This window comes from Phasianus colchicus, chromosome 11 (assembly GCF_987193195.1).
Source record: "Phasianus colchicus chromosome 11, bPhaCol1.hap1.1, whole genome shotgun sequence".
In the NCBI taxonomy this organism is placed as follows: Eukaryota; Metazoa; Chordata; class Aves; order Galliformes; family Phasianidae; genus Phasianus; species Phasianus colchicus.
The window spans coordinates 7,649,692-7,666,109 of record NC_143446.1 but is presented as its reverse complement, the minus strand read 5'-3'; the positions used below and the strand labels follow the sequence as shown (position 1 = coordinate 7,666,109).

Below are 16,418 nucleotides of genomic sequence, written 5' to 3'. Positions count from 1 at the left end.
GATGTGTGTCTATGTGGTTGTAAGTTAAACTCAATCTACATGATTTCTCACAGCCCTCCTCAGTAGTTTGCTGTGGTTTACAAACTTTGTATTTTTCTCATAAGGACACAGGCCACCATTTCATCATTTCCCAAGAGAGCATCCCGCTGTGAGAGCCGTAACCAGAAAGGGAGAGAAGGAAGGCTGCATGTTTTCAGGACTTAAAGAAACCTTTTGACCAGCTCTGTCCCTGCTGATTGTCATTTCTGCAGGTTGTTTCACAGCAAACTTTAATGCTGTTACATTCAGGGGCTCCACAGTCCCCCCGAGCCGGCGCTCTACATCCTGTGTGTTGTGTTTCAGAAACGTAAAGCTAAGTGCCTATTTCTGCAGATTGCAGCAATCTCCTTTAACTTCTGCTTAGTAAAGCGCCTCAGCTCATACTTGCCACGTTTGTATACTTTGAGTCACCTAACCACACTGATCATAGGAAGTGGGATGGGGGAGGCCAGTTCCTGTGAGCATGGCATTTTAAACCATGAAACAAGAGCTGCAGCAGGAGCCGCTCTGCCTTCTTTTGGTTGCCTTATAGTCTGAGCAAAGAAGAAAAATGCGTGTCTCTCTGCTTGAATACAAGTAAGTGATATATATCTCTATTGGTATAAAATTGCTTGCTTTCAAATATAATATCTTCTTGATTGTTTCTGAAAGCTTATGGTGATAGCTTTGCTGTCACTCTTCTTACTGAGGCTGACTTTTTGGAATGCCAGAAGAATAGATGTCATGTGCAATAACCATTGTTAATGTCATTGAGCTTGATAGAAGGACACGTGTGCAGCCCCATCGCATGCTGCCTTTTCTGCAGCTCTACACGGTGTGTCTGCGAGCGCTGCTGGTGGCACCTGCAGCTCTGTGGGGACTGGAGGCAGGAACACATGGGGACAGAAGGCAATGCAGGCTGACCTGGGGAGCCGTGCGTGAGGCTCTGCCAGTGCTTCATCTGGGCCCTGGGCAGGAGGAAGAGGTGAGTTTTTAGTGGATTTGAGGGAAGGACTGGAGTTAATTAAGCGGTGTGAAAGGAGAAAGAAGGATATGCCAGATGGCAGCGTGGGGACAGGCCATTCCTGCCTCCAACTCAGCAGGGGGTCAGGAGCAAGACTGAGGCAGGGCAGTGTGAAATTGGAGAGGGGGTGAAAGCTGCAGGTCTCCGGAGCCCTCTGAGAGTGCTGCTGGGTGCTCTGTAACTGGCTGCAACAAGCAGGGTAGTGTCATGCCATTGCTAGAGGTGATGCCTTTCTTTTGATTTGCAAGACAAATTTCACTGCAGCTCATTGCACCTAAGGCTCACAAAACTGGGTTTCCATCCAGCATGGTGAATGCTTTAGTTTCTCTAACGACATCCTTAAACAACTGTGTCTGTAACACTGCCTGAGTGTGAAGGGCAAAGTGTTAAACCACTCAACAGATTCCCGCTGACATGAGGAAGACATAAGCAACACCTTCTAATTTGTGACAGGGCTCTTCTTAGTTTTCTCATTCACAGCATTCATTTGTTCTGCCCTTGCAGCCCCTTGCTTTCTAGCAGTAGGTTTCTGCCTGAAGGACAGCATGAGCCTCTGCTCCTTGAAAGGCTTTTACGAAGGAGGAGGGAACAAAGAGAGAACCTATCAGAAACAGCGTCAGGGAATGCCTAAGTGGATGTTTCATTGAAAATAGAGATGTTGGAACTGGGAATAATGAATACCTTTTAAGAGAGGCTAGGGGTCATTGTGTATATGCTCAGTTTGTAGCCAGGAGGTGGAAAGAGCTGTGTTCCCATTGCAATACCTAGTGAAAATAGCTCTGGTTATTAATATTGGAGAGTTGCTGTTAAATCTGCTCAGTTCTGGGCATGGAGTGGTTACTTATGCCATTACCTACATTCTGGTTTGTTTGTCTGAGTTTTTTCTCACAGTGTTTGGTCAGACTGTTGCTGGTTGCTCACCCGCTTGATGTGTGCTTTGCAAAACAGCATCAGGAATGGAGTCACCACGACCAGATGCATCTGTGCTATAACAGCTCATTTCCATCTGGAGCAGTTTCCCTTTTATATGTTTGAAGAAAGAGTAGAAAATTATAATGTCTTCCTGTGCTCTTAGAGTTGGACCCTGTGGATCACATTACACTGAGTTGCCTTTTGTAGCTGTTGACTTCAGTGACAGCCTAACTCAGCAAAATATTAGGAAACTGGAGGCTGTGGGAGCCTGAGGAACTTGTGGGCAACAGCAGTGGAAGCACTGTCAGCAGCACCAGGAATGGCCTCACCCTGACTGCTGGGATCCCTTCTTGTCCAGGAAGGGGTCTGAGGAGTGGAGGCAGCCTCACCCAGTGTGATGGGGATGGTGTTCCCTCTTGGTCCCTGCACTGGTTTGGGCATGGCAGAGGGTTGAAGGGCTTTATATAGAATCACAGAATAATTAAGGTTGGAAAAGACTATTAAGATCATCTGGTCCAACCATCAAACCACCATGCCCAGTAAATCATATCATCAAGTGGACATCTGCATAGTTCTTGAGAGCCTGCTGGGACAGTGACTCCACCACCCCCCTGGGCAGTCTGTTTTGTTTGGCCAAATTAAGATAGCCCACCCAGCAGATCGTGCCACTGCCCAAAGCATGTGGATTGTGCATGTCCATGGAGGTGTGGGACTCACAGTATGCATTATATGTTCAGCATTGCCATACTGCCATAAGAAGGGAAAAAAAAAAACAAAAAATGCAATGTCATGCAATAAAATAAAGTCAGATTCATCTTTATGGATGTCTGGAAAAATCCTCTGATGATATTAATTCTCAGAAAAAGTGAACTTCTAGAGTAGGTGTTGTTTATCATTGCCTTTCTAGTGTGCGTAGTTTGTAGAGCCCTTTTCTGCAAGTCCAGCATTTTTTATCCCTTCTAATCCTTGGTCATTCTGTGTGGCTTTCCAAGGAGAGCAGGAGGAGGGTTGACATGGCGAGGTGCTGCTGTGCCCAAATCTTCCTCTGGAAGAGTGCTGGGTGAGTCCTCTGAGCTGCCACCTCTTGCAGGGTCTGTGGTAGAGATGCATTTTCTCGCTCTGTGTCCCTTCCCTGGAGCACCCTGGCACAGTCCTCCAGCTGTGGGTTGTACTTTTGGAGAATTCCATGGGAAACAATCCAGTAAATCTTGTTTTCACAGATCATTTTATAGTGCTTGAAAAAATATGTGAAGAAAGTGGATTTTTGTCTTGTGTGCAAAAAGCAGTCCTTAGGGGCCACATCAGAGATGAAAAGAGGGAACCATCTTGGCTGAGATTAAATAAAAAAGAATGAAAGCCACTTTTGTGGTTTCATCCATACATATTTTTCTTGATGTAAGGCCAGCACTACATTTCATGTTTTAGGTGCTTGTGGCTTTCCAAATTTCTCTTCTTTTTTGGTCCTTATCAATTTTATTTTCTGCTTTGCTCCCACACTTGCCCTTTGGATGTGTCATCAATATGTGCATAGGTTAAGTGCAGACAGTAGGTGAACAGCAGCAACATATAAGCAATATACAAGATGGTACAAAAATACTGTATTTTTGGAAGAAGATATATATATATTTTTAATGGGTGTTTTTAATGGGAAGTAGTAAGGCTTTGCAAAGTATTTGCTATGGAAATGCCTCTGAACACAAGTGCTGGAGCAAGTGGAGCCAAGTTCAGAGCTTGCTTTGGACAGGATGAAGGCATTTGCCTTCATCAGGAGATTTTGTACCATGATTGTTTGCATGGATTCTGCTGTAGGAGGGAGCTGCTGTAGGTACAAACATCCACTGAGAGTTGGGTTGTTCAAGTCGTTCTTAGGAACAAATGGACATGCAGAAAATACAGGACTGCTGGATTGCTACCCATCCACCATCACCAGTTCCTGCTGAAACACTTGGGGCTCTTTTGTATACTGCTGTTTGTATTTTCTTGAATTACAGCTTTTCTCTTGTGTGTGATTGTAATTTTTTGCTGTGTTGAGCTACTGAGAATGGGGAAAGAGATTGTTCTTTCCCTGACAGCTGCTGCATCACAGCATGGCTGTTGTCACGGAGAGCTCTTGGTACCCAGAGCTGGGGCAGCTGCATAAGCTCCTTCTGTGATGATTTGTTAGAAATAATCTATTAATCTGCTCTAACAATCTATTCTGCTTTCACTGCACTTTCCTGATAAGTGAAATCATATTTGAATAAAACCTAGCGCTTATAAATGTCTGGTTTCTAATAGAAACGTGTCTTAATAGCTGATCTTAAGTGTGCTGAAAAGCAGATTCCGTAGTGGAAATGCTAATGAAGCTTCAGCAGCAACAACTGGCAGCCGTGACAAGGAATTCAGGGTTGTATATTTGGGTGGCAGAGGTTGGGAAATATATTTGTGCTGTCTGTATCTATTTTTGTCAGCAACATTAATATCTTATGCCTTTTTTTTCTTTAAATCTGTACTGCTGCAAAAGTTTCAGCATCAGCTAATCTTCCCAAGCAGTCCGTGAGGCTCAGGTTTCAAAGTCATTATCCGAAAGGTCACATCCTGATTTAATACCATTAGTGTAAACCCAGGATCGTTTAGTTGATGTGGGTGGAGGTGCTTGTCGTTTCAGTTTTTTGATCTTACTATAAATCTGACCAAGAGTAGGTTGCATTTGTGAGGCTAATGCTGTGTTCTCAAACACATCACAGGAAGGCTAAGATTGATTTTCACCTTCAGATGAATCCTTTCTATGCGGGGCAAGTCAGCTCCTTCTCCTGAAGGGTGCTGGGCAATTCAACTAGTCCACTTCAAAACAGGAATTTGTCAAGTTCCCTTTGCTATTGATTTATGGATTGGCATTCACATTTTTACATCAGATAGGTTTTCCACTTCTTCATCCTGCTGGAAGCATATATATTCTGGCGATCATTTGCAGCAATTTTAAACCACAGCCTTTTAAAACCACTTTTATGCCTTCTTATATGACACACTATGAAAGGTAGTTTGAAGATTTGATGTTCTTGGAGACTTGTTACAAGAGAGGTGGAATAAGAAGTATCCGCCGTGTGGAAGTGAACATATGGGTTTTCCACAGTACCCACAAAAAATGAATTGAGAATGTGAAATTAGAAGGCAAGCAAACATTCATCATGCCTTTCTCTCTTTTCCCACTGGATCATATCTTAATGGGATCTTTTAGACTGTAGCCTTTTGGGAGCATGTTAATATTTTGTGTAAGGACGAATAGTAAATAGTGGTAAAATACAGCTTGACTGATTACATCTCTGAAGGAATGGAGCTTGTACCATTCCCACGCACATGGGACACATTCACCATAACTTAGGTGATGCTTCTTGCTTGTTTATGTTTGTTTTACCAAATAGCATGATGTTATACCTCTATAATAGAGGTATAGAGTTATACCTCTATTTCTGACTGGAGGAATCTTTCTGAAATTGCTTTTTTATATTTACTCTTTTATTTTGGGTGTCTGTAGTAAAGAAATAAGTAAATTAATTATATATAACTTCACCAAAATTCCTGGTGACTGGAACTAGGCAACTACTTGAATATGATTATTAAAACTGGATAAACTGGTTGTCTGAGTGAATGGCTTGCACTTCTAGCTCCTCTCCTTAGGATATGATGAGAACGATATGCTTCTAGAAGCGGCACACATTTTCTCCAGGATTAACAGAAGGAAATAAATGTTGCCTTTTTTCTTTTTTTTCCTTCTAGGTTGCCCTTGTTCTCCTTTTCAAATCAAATGTCACATTGACTCAAATCCAGCATTGGAAGCATGTGGGGAACTGCAGCATATCAGCCCGGCACAATGTATCCATCAGACTGGAAGGAAGCCCAAAACCAAAACTCCACTGGCCAAAATGCATCCTCTGCAGAAACCCCAAGGCAAGTGGCTTTGACCTCTTAGCAATTCTGCAAGCTTCTATCGTACATGACATTTTAAAATTATTTTTTCTAAATTTTAAGTCAAAGCAAAGTACCTATTCTATGTTCTGAGGTTCCAACACAGGTAGGAGGGTTGTATTATCTTTGGTTTTCCAATTTTAGAGGCATCTTAGGGAAGCCTTCAAGAAGAAATTGATTCAAGAATAACTGATTGCTTAACTTACTGATTTACATTCCCTTTACTATTATTATACCTCACATAGCTGTGAAATCTAAATTTAATTTAGCAATATTGTTTTCATTCTTTATCATTAGTTTTTTGAGAAGTATTTAGAGTAGCTTATTATTTAAACCTGGATCTGTTTTCCATTCATTTTAAGAAATATATGTAGCAACAGGAAATGCCAGAGTAGAATTAATGTATTTTAAAAATGGAAAATAAACTAAACTCATCACTTCCAAGAGATATGTGGGCTGTGTTAATTCCACAGTCCTGCCAGACTCAATGAAGTAGATGACCCAACGGTAAAATGCTTTCTTCAGTAGTTATTCTTGCTATTATTCTTTTAGACAGAACCCAGCTAACTGGGCTTCTTTACGCTGCTGTAGAAGTAACCCAACATGAAACAAGTCCCACTCAGAGTTCCCATGGGAATCTATCACACAGTGCCCAATATTTGAAAATCAGACCTAATGGCTCAGAGTGTGCCAAGTTATACAAAACTGCAAAGTATTTGTATAATTTGTGTAAGTATTACAAGATCTGGTTGTAGATGTGCCATTCATCTTCCTTAAAATTTCTGTGTTGTTACTATTTCACTTATATTCTTTATAATAAAATTACTTTTAAACAGTATCTTTAGTTAACTTATATGTAACAATAGAGAACAATATGTAAGATCTTTTGCAAGGTAGGTTGATGGTAAAGGTTTTTTTTCTTCACTTTTATTGACTTTGTAAATTTGAAATGATTTCTGTCCCTTAATAGTAATAGTTCATTGGTAACCTCTATAGCCTGTATACCAAGTAAAGATAGGAGAATGCTTCTTGCCTCCAGATAATAATCAAAATAACAAATACAAAAATAGTCATGGGACAGAAACAGTTCCCCAGGCTGTTGTCAGTGTATTATTAAATTGCCTGCGTTTAGGTTGACATTTCTCCTGTAAACTATCCTTGCTTACTCTTGGTGGTCATGTCTAAAAAAGTAATATTAACAGTGTAATACATTCCCTTTACAATACATGAATCTTCCCTCCAGTTTTTGATGGCATTTTTAGGCAAGAACTTTTATTCCCAAAGCTTTTACCCTGGAGTTACATGGATTGTTCATTCAGGCTCTTTCTTGTTGATTTATTGAGTGGAACGTGCTGGCATCACTACCAGAGACTCCAGGAACAGCTCTGCTTTAACCCCACCTGAGGCTGTGTGCTGTTGACTCATGTTTTCTTTTCTTTTTTCTTTTTATTTGCCTGTATTTGCTTTCCAGGGAGTAGCTCTTCATAGTCTGATTTATCATATACAGATACATAAAATTATAAATGTAGTTTATGTATTTATGTACAGACACATTTGAAATTATACAAACTATATATATTTAAGTGTCTGTATTTAGATATACGTATATATCGTCTAGATATACATATGTGAGTGCAAATCACAGCACTGCAGATTAAGTTCTTGCAAGCCATGACAAGCCCACCATTGCCGGGATGATTTGCTAGGAATGCCTTCATCAGATCACCTACCAAGTGTGTACTGGCCCTTGGCATTATTGTAGAAGAGGTACTTGTGAGATGGACAACTTATGGGCTGGGAGGCCTGAAGTAACACGGTGGTTGAGATGCTCTAGTCATGCTAAGGGAAGGATCCTTATTCCCTGCCATGAGGTGAGGGAGGGGTCCTTACTCCCTGCTCTTACAGGTCCAGAGCCAGCCCTGGTCTGTAACTTCTCCCGGATATTTAATCTTGTCTTCCCCTTTTCTATTTCTGTCCCTCTGCTTCTCGTTATTTCACTTGTTTATTCTGCAGCAAAGGCAGTGTGTCTTGCTTGGTTTCTGCTTCCTCCACGCAGCACTGGGCTGCTACGTAAAACCTTCAGGAGGAAGACTGGGGAAGAGCCATTCTAGCACGTGGCTTCAGCTCTCAGCCACCACCTGAAACACATCCCATGACACTAACTCTCTTCCCCACAGCTGCCTTTCTTCCCTTTCTCCACCATTTTACCTGCCTGTGTGCAAACAGGGCACTGGGAGCTTCACCCAGCATCTGTGCTCTGTGGCTGGGTCTGTGGAATGAGGGTGCAAGGCAGAGGGGAGTTCAGTGCAGAGAGACAAATCAACAGTGCTGCCTTTGGAACGGGACAGGCGAGCAGTGCTGGTTGTGGCTGAGCTCCATCTGTGGGTCCTGCACCCACACGTGGAAGCATGAGCTTTGGTTTTTATAGGATTGACTGTTCTTTTAGTACTTATGCCAGTACTTACCACAGTGCACATACAGAGGAGTTCATCTGGTGTTATGTTTTTTTTAGTATGCAGATCTATCAGTTACTGCTGTTCTAGGAGTTTAAAATGATTTTTGAGTTGAAATGTATGTAAAATGCGTGAGGGGTAACAAATGTTTGTCATGTCATTTAATGGACTTCACAAATGTTTGCCATGTCATTTAATGGGCTTGGGAGTGCAAATCAGCAATATGGTTTGAATGCTTTTTGCAGATTGATGTAATGTGGACTTTAAAAAGCCTATTTTGTCTTCTCTGCTGAATTACGACTAGATACCTGCTTGTTGAGTGGAGGGGGAAAGCTGCCTGGCTGTTGTGATACTGTGACAAGCAATGCCATTTCCTTGAAATTCTGGATGTAGGTTCTTTGTGTCAACTTTTCAGTAGACATCTGTGGTTAAAGTTTTGCTTTGTAAGCAGTGTTTAAGAAAGGCAGTAACTTTGCCTCTGTGCTGATCCATCTTTTCTTCCAAATTACCTTGGTAAATACCAGAATTCAGAACTAACCAAAGGGACTACTTTTATTTTCCTTCTTTTTATTACACCTTATCATAACACAGATGCAGTGAAGTTCAACTTCTGAATGTTGTAACTTGAATAAGAACTGAATAGGAAATGTAGGATAGGTAATTGTGTAGCTGTCTGCTGCGTGACGCACCTATGTAATGCAATAGTAATTTTCTTTTCCTGTTTGACTTTGTGTGTGTGTGTGTGTGTAAGACAGATTTTGTGGTGAAATTTTCAAAACTGAACTGTAACATCTTCATTTTAAGACAAGAATGTTTTTGCACACTGCCTAGTCAGTCATCCTATAAGAAGCATCCCATTAGAGCTCAAATCATTAGATTTGATCTTATTCTTTGGTGCTGAAATGACCTCAGTAACTTAGATAGTTTTAATGCTGACTGTATGCAGAGCTCAAAGGCTCCAGCCGTTCATCATCACTGACCTCAGACAGTGACTGTCCATAGCCAGAGGAGGGAGGACCCATAGGATGATCTGGAGCTTGGAACAGTCAGTATTCTGCAGAGTAGGGACAACAGAGGTTGACTTCTTGGGACCGTCCGTTTCAGCTATAGCCTCCTCAAGAAAGTAACCCTGAAATTACGCTCTGAACAGTTGCTGATTAAAGCTTCGTTACAGTGTTAAATTAATCTCATAACACCCATGTACCATATTGACTATTTAAAAATTGGAAATGCTTGAAATACATTGTTCTTGAAAACAGTGTTTAAGAAAACGCATATGTAGAGTTCCCTCATTTGTGTATTAACTCCTTGAATAGCCCAGATCAGATCATTTGGCAGCAGTGCTGCAAGTAGTGCACATTTGGGAGTAATCATGCTGCCGGTTTTCCTACCTTCTACTGTAAAGTCTGCTACTATGAAGCTGCTTTCTCTGTCTGAAACTGTAGCAGCATGTGAACCTGTTGCCATGGGTTACTGCTTACGTATTTCCAAAACCCTTTACTCTGCAAACAATGTAAGGGCTGAATATACATTTTTTTAATTACTGTTTTTTTAAATACTGTATTTAACTTTGCACCTTTGCCTCCCAATGAATTCTTAAGCAGAAAGTACACGTTCTCACAATGTGTTTTATTTATATAGTATATAACTCAATGTAGAAGCAAAAGAGGAAGGAAATTTATGAAGACTACACCACGGAAGACATGGGGGAGGGAGAATGAAAGGAAGAAAAGCTATTATGTTCTGCTTGTGGGTTTTTTGGCCAAGCAAATACAAGGCACTGAAATCCATGGTGGGATTGTTTCTGTGGTGGTTTGTTTTGGTTCAGCTTTTTTTTTTTTTTTTTTTTTTTCGACATAAGAGGTTGAACAGAGTGCTGGAGTCTTGAAAAGTCATGGGAGGGGAAACTCAGTGGCGTGGTTGAGATGGTAAGCCTATTTGCAAAAACGAAGTGCGAGCTGTGCATCCTGTTTGGTAACAAGGAAGCAGTAAATTTCAGCGAGCCGCACTGTTCGGTAACACGTTTTATACAACGGGAGAGATGCAAAATAGAAGACCATCATTTTTCTTTAGTGTACAACAGTTTGCTTTTGCATAAGGAATAGTTTGGGACTGCACCAAGTGTAATTTATGAAGGTTGAAAGAATGGATATCCCTCGTTCTGCATCGCGTGCCTGCATTTTTTTCTCCAGTTTAAGATAAAGAAGATGAAGATTTATCCTCCTGTTTTTTCCTCCTGTTTTATTAGTACCTCCTAAGCCTGTCCACCTCAAGCCTGGGCAAGAAAGAATTCCTCCTGCACCTTCTCGGCCTTTACCAGCTGATCCCAAGTCATCAAGGAGCTTAGTGCCTGGAGAGGAAGAAATACCAATATCAGCAGGTGTCAACACTCTCATTGAGAAATTTGAAAGTATTAGGTAAATATTGTTGTTGTACCTTTTAAACTACATATTGCAGTGGTTATAACTTGTAACTTGGAGTTTAAGATGTGCTGAATTTGAGTGCTCTCCCACAAGAGAGTAGCTCAGAGTCTGCTTTTAGTAAGTTGACTTGTTTTTGCATTATAGGAAATTGATTATTGTTATACAATATAATTGAGTTGTCTGCTTGAGACTCAGTAAATGTCAGGCTTACTGTTGCATTGCTTCTTGGAGGCGGGGGATAGTTCAGTGTCTGTGTGTTTTGAAATGGGATAATGTATAACAGTTTCCTTAGAAACTTTAAGTATGAAACATTAAATGGGGTCAGAGCTGATGTATAAAACAGCTCATTTCAGAAACATGTGAAAATCCTCTTCAAAGACCAGACTTGGCTGATGGACCTAGATGATTGCTTTCATAAAAAGGGAATGGAGACAGAGACACTGTACTGTGCCCTTTAGTGTGTTACCACCTGGGTAAATATAGTAAGGTCTCTTTCAGATAGGAAGAAGTAATGCCTTCTTGTGCTTCAAAAAAGGTCCCCTCTCTGACGGAAAATAACTTGCTGCAAAGACTTTGTTCTCTTGAAGAAAGTGAGTTCCTGTTTAAACAAACCCATAAACAAATGCTTTTTTTAAAAGGTGATTCCTCTTGCCCCAAATGTTCAAACCAAACTGTACTTCAGGGCAAGGTGGAGTGTTAAAGATTTGGGATTCTAATGGTATCTTTTCAATTAAACTTACGGTTAGGAGTGGTGCATTTTTTACCTGAATATTGGGTGAATCTTGTTACAGCAGTGTCTGTACACATACCTCCTGATATTGTCAGGGGGCTGTAAGAAATGTAGCTTGAAACAAATGATAATCAGGCCCAGTCTCTTTTGAGGTACTTTTGAAACCTCTCATTGTTAATGTGAATGACTGGGGTGCTTTCTCTTCACCTGCAGGCAACCCGTACATATCCTTCAAAGGAACCAGCTAAATTTAGCTCTTAAGATGGAACCAGGCCTGGACTCCTCCAAACAGTCGAGCTCGTGTGACTGTGACATGGTAGCTTCCAGTGGCTGTTCAACAAATGAAAAAAGTGAAGCAGATGAAAATGAGCCAGACGTGCCGTGCGGTGCGGATCTATCTAACACAGACATAATGAAAATTAAAGAGCTAAGCATAGGCGATAACAAAAGCCATGAAGACTGTACTGCTGTGAATGTGAGCAAAGAACCCTCTAGAGAGCTTGGCAGTAAAGACTCAACTGCAGAACTGAATGGTAATGGTAAAATTCCCAACAGAGACAGTGGCATTGACAGCCCTTCTTGTAGCGTGGCAGGGGAAACTTTTCCCAACGAAGAAGGCGCAGAGCAGAAGAAGCCCAGTGTGTCTGGGAATCCGGGGGAGATGGAACCTGACAAAAAGGGCACCAAATCTTCCTCTGCAGAGCAGAAGAGAGACTCCACACAGGATGAAGACAGTGACATTGATGAAGGAAGTAGTGAGGAACAAGAAACAGCAGAAGTGCCAAAGTTAGAGTATATGGATATAAACAAGGTAAGGTAGTTTAACGTTACTTTACCTGAAGCCTGTTTCTGACTCTTTCCAGAGATCCCTTGCATCACTTTTGTGCGTTTGGGATTTTTTCTTTGCCCCTATGTCAGAGGATCGTGCTCAGTTTGGATCATAGCTTGTTCCTGTTCTAGACTATATCTGTTAGAAAGGTTTCCAATCTTAATTTAAAAGGTTTCTTCTTGTGAGAGTGCATCAGAGGCAGAGACAAGTTGTTAAAACTGAAGTTCCGTTTGTAGGTAAAGACTTGGACCCTGTGTTTTTTGTTTGAATTTGTGCAGGTTTGGCTCCTACTTAAGAGATCACGTTGTTTGCAGTAGGACTTCATGACATGCAGAGGGCTAATTGGATAGTTAATCTTCCAGGGTCAGGCCTTATATTCTGGAAGGACATGCATGTTGGAAATCTCATTTAGCAGTGTATATATATATAATTTTTTTTAAAGAAGCCTGTGATTCTTTTAGTGTGACTACTTTTTGAATGCAGATAGTTATTTTAAGGGTATTCTGTGGAAAATAATGGGGTCCATGCTGTTGTATATTTGCTGCATCTGTTTAGCATTAATGGCATTCCTTTGATTATCTGCTTATGAGGACAGTTATATTTAAAAATAGGTTAGACTTTTCATTAAACAAAAACAAGATGCTTCAAGCAATATGTCTGCAAAATATTCCCCTTCTTGATTTTTTTTTTTCTTTGTTTGTTTGTGTTTGGGGTGTTTTTCATTTGGACATCATGAGAGTACAGTTTGTGTTTAGAACAATACCATGAGCACTGACAACCAGGACTGGCGAATTGTAGTGCTCACATCTCAGTTCATGCAAATTGAGTGGTACTGCTGAGGTCACAGTATAAATCCTGAGTTATGTACAACAAGAGTTTGTCCCTTTGGGAGAGGTGGCAGTTTAAACTCATTTGGTAGCTCCTAGGTCAGATCAACCAGAGAGTATTACAGAGTGGTGAAATTGTATGCAAGTATGTGATGTGCTTGAAGTTCTGTCATTCAGTGCTGACAGCTGTAACTTTAGAGTACAATTAATGCTCTGTGGTGTCCCCCTTTTTTCCAAGAAGACAGTGTGCTGAGACAAACACACCTCCAGGAAGGTACGAAAAAGCCCCGGAATTTCTCCAGTGAATGCACTGCTTTATGCTGCTGTCCTTTTTCTTTATTACAAGCTCAGGCTTGTGTGACTAGAGTCACATTCCCTTCACATGGCTCAAACACCAGCATTGTTGCCTGGGACAGGTGTTGCCCATGCAATACTTAATTGCTGCACCTTCTGCAATTTTGGTGTATGTCAGACTCATTGAAACTGACTGGTTTTACCACCCTAGCTTTACACTGGTGTTTCTGTTATACAACAGAAAAAAGTGAGACTTAACATTGCCAAAGTGCTGCATAACTAAGAATCAGTCTCTCAAAGAGGAGGCCCATCTCCTGCTGTCCAGTTGCTGCCTGGGTGTGCATGAGGTGGGGGTTGCTGCCTGCCTGGAGCGTGCTACGTGTTGGCAGACCCAAGTTCCACAGGCTCGGATGAATTCCCTTAGGTCTGTCAGGTGCCAGGGGGAGTTCAGCAAGAGGAAAGGATAGAAAGTCTGATTTTGGTGTCATGGATACCATTGGTGTCACAGAAATAGCTGACCTGAAAGCAAAACTTGAGAGTTTATTCTGGCAAGTAGTCCTTGTCAAAGTGAAAGTTGTTTGTATCCCTGTAAATGAACTGATACTTTCCATCTTAATTGTACCAACTTCCATTTGTGCAGCTAGTGTTGTTTTATCCTAGAGGCTCCAAAGCACAGCAGAGCCTCAGCTCAGGTGTCAGGATCTCCAGGGTCTCTTTGATTCCATCCAGGAGGGAGCCTGAGCACGGTTCTCATTGCTCATCCCTGCCACCATTTGTTAAGACTTGTGGACTGGAACGCCATAAAGCATCCTGCAGACTGGGGAGTAGTGAGGGCCATGCGAGCTGGGTCTGCTTGGCAAACCTGGCTGCTTGCTGTATATGGAGAGGATGTGATTTCATTTGCCTGCCTGCAGATCTGCAGTCTCACCTGGTAGCTGGTGGGGATGGCAGAGGAGCAGCCTGTCAGCTGGGCAGGAAGGCTGCAGGGCAGGCAGCCTGAGTCCTGCGCAGGAATAATCCATGGCAAGATGAGATGGGATCCAGCAGGACTACAGGTCTGCACTGCCAAGGGAAATATGTGTTGTATGCAAGAAATCAATGTGGGGGATCCTCCAGAAAGCTATTAGTGGGAGAGATTCTTATTAGCATCTGCTAGAACTTAGCTTGTGTCCATTAACATCTGGTATCTCTTCAGTATTCCGCTAGTGTAAGCTCATTTTCATCTCACATCACAGGCATCACCATCATAGTGCATGGCTTCTGGTCTGCTGCTGTTCACTTTCCTTTATGTGTATCTTCATACATAAACACGTTTACTATGAAATACTTTAATTATTTTATCTTCGTAATATATGTGTATAGGTATTTGTACAGCTGAAATATTATTTAAAAGATTATTAGTTGCAACATATCAGCAAGAAAATGATGAATAATGATTAGAATGATTCTTTAATCTGGATATTAGATTTCCTTTTTGAGTTAGGCATGCAGTGCCAAAACAGTGCCAAGTGGAAGACTTTACAGTGTCATTGAGAAGAGCTTTACTGATAAATACTACAAATAATTACTGGTCTAAGACATCAGAGTTTTGATGGCTGTTTTTAAATAGTGTTCCTTAGGCTAAATGTCCATATAGTGTGAAATAATGCAATTAAACACTGAGTTACGTGGTCATATTTGTCAGTAGGGTGCTTAATGAATTTATAAAAGGGCAAGATCTCTAGAGGAGGAAATGCTCTGTTTTCTTGTGTTCCTTTTCTTCCTATTGGGACTTCTCATCTAAATTAGTATGGGAGGACAGGTGTGACATTAACGTGATATGCTTCAGGTCTGTCCTTGCATTTCGGGTTGATTTGCTGACCACAAGAAGCAAGCCCAGTTTTGTGGCCACGTGTGGGGAAAGGCTTAAAGACATGCTGCCTCTCCTTCCGTGTAAGGATTGTGCCCTCTTCTGGGGACGCAGTGTGCACCAGCTCAAGGTCAGGTGAAGCCAACTGGGGTGTTACATGTTCACAGCACCCTCCCATTCTGCCCTTTGGTTCTGATGCAAATCTGGATACAGCAGAGTGAGTCTGTAAGGGTACAGAGCCATGGCTTCCAACAAGCACGATTCAATTTGTATTTGCCTTGTTATGTGGTTGCACTGAGTTCACATCACCCTTAACAAAACGGACAGTTTTCCAGAAAGCAACGTGCTAGAATGGCTGGGAGGAATAGCCCAGTGAACACCCATAACACCCATATTGGTGTGTGAGCAGGAGGGACCCTTTCCTCCCCCCAGCTGTCCCAGGACAGGCCATGTGTCAGGGCTTTGTTCCTGCCTCCCCCTTCCCGCTGCCGGTACCGGGCTGCAGCTGCACAGCGGAGGTAACCAGCGCTCTCATTAAACAGTCACGTTTTCCAGAGAGCTTTGTTGTAGTTGGAGGAGGATGCATGGGAAGTACAGCTGCAGAATGATTTAACGATGGCTCAGTAATTCCTGGGATATTGCGTTAAGCGAAGTTCATGAATAAACATTAGTAGAAAAAGAATCGTATTTGCTTTTCTCCTCTCTAGATTTCTACTTCGGAGTGCTCTCCGTCTACCACCCGAGCTTTCACACATCCCATGGCTGGTGAAGTCATGCTGCCTGATGGATGACTTGCATTGTTTTATTTAGTCTAGGTTCAGCTCTGCAGTGTGGTGTGGCTTCCTTTGGGAGTCTGCAGTGCGAGCTCACAGATCTCACTGTTAGCACACAATTATTGAGATACGTTTTAAATCGCAAGAGTGACTTGCTGGGATTTCCAGCAGTCTTTTATCAGAATGAGAATGAACAAGGGGAGCTTATTAGTTTTGATAATGTTTCAGAAAATGTCAGGAGCTCTGAGAACTGAGGCATGTCAGCCTTGATGGGTACAAAAAAAGCAATGACAAAAGCATGACTGAGGAGCTGTCATGCTTTGCAGCCTCTGTCACCCAAG

The 16,418-nt window shown here is 41.8% G+C and overlaps 1 protein-coding gene across 4 annotated transcripts in view; it reads left to right on the top strand.

Moving 5' to 3' along the window:
- FGD3 (FYVE, RhoGEF and PH domain containing 3) overlaps positions 1-16,418 on the top strand; it is a 100,774-nt gene that overhangs the window by 47,601 nt on the left and 36,755 nt on the right. For 3 of the 4 annotated variants that reach the window (XM_090148148.1, XM_031608455.2, XM_090148149.1), the window contains exons 2-4: positions 5,711-5,881; positions 10,601-10,769; positions 11,719-12,316. In XM_090148148.1, the coding sequence (XP_090004274.1) occupies positions 5,711-5,881; positions 10,601-10,769; positions 11,719-12,316 (938 nt within the window). Of the gene's footprint in view, positions 1-798; positions 1,004-5,710; positions 5,882-10,600; positions 10,770-11,718; positions 12,317-16,418 lie in introns of those variants that run through there. The other variant, XM_090148150.1, reaches the window with a different exon arrangement.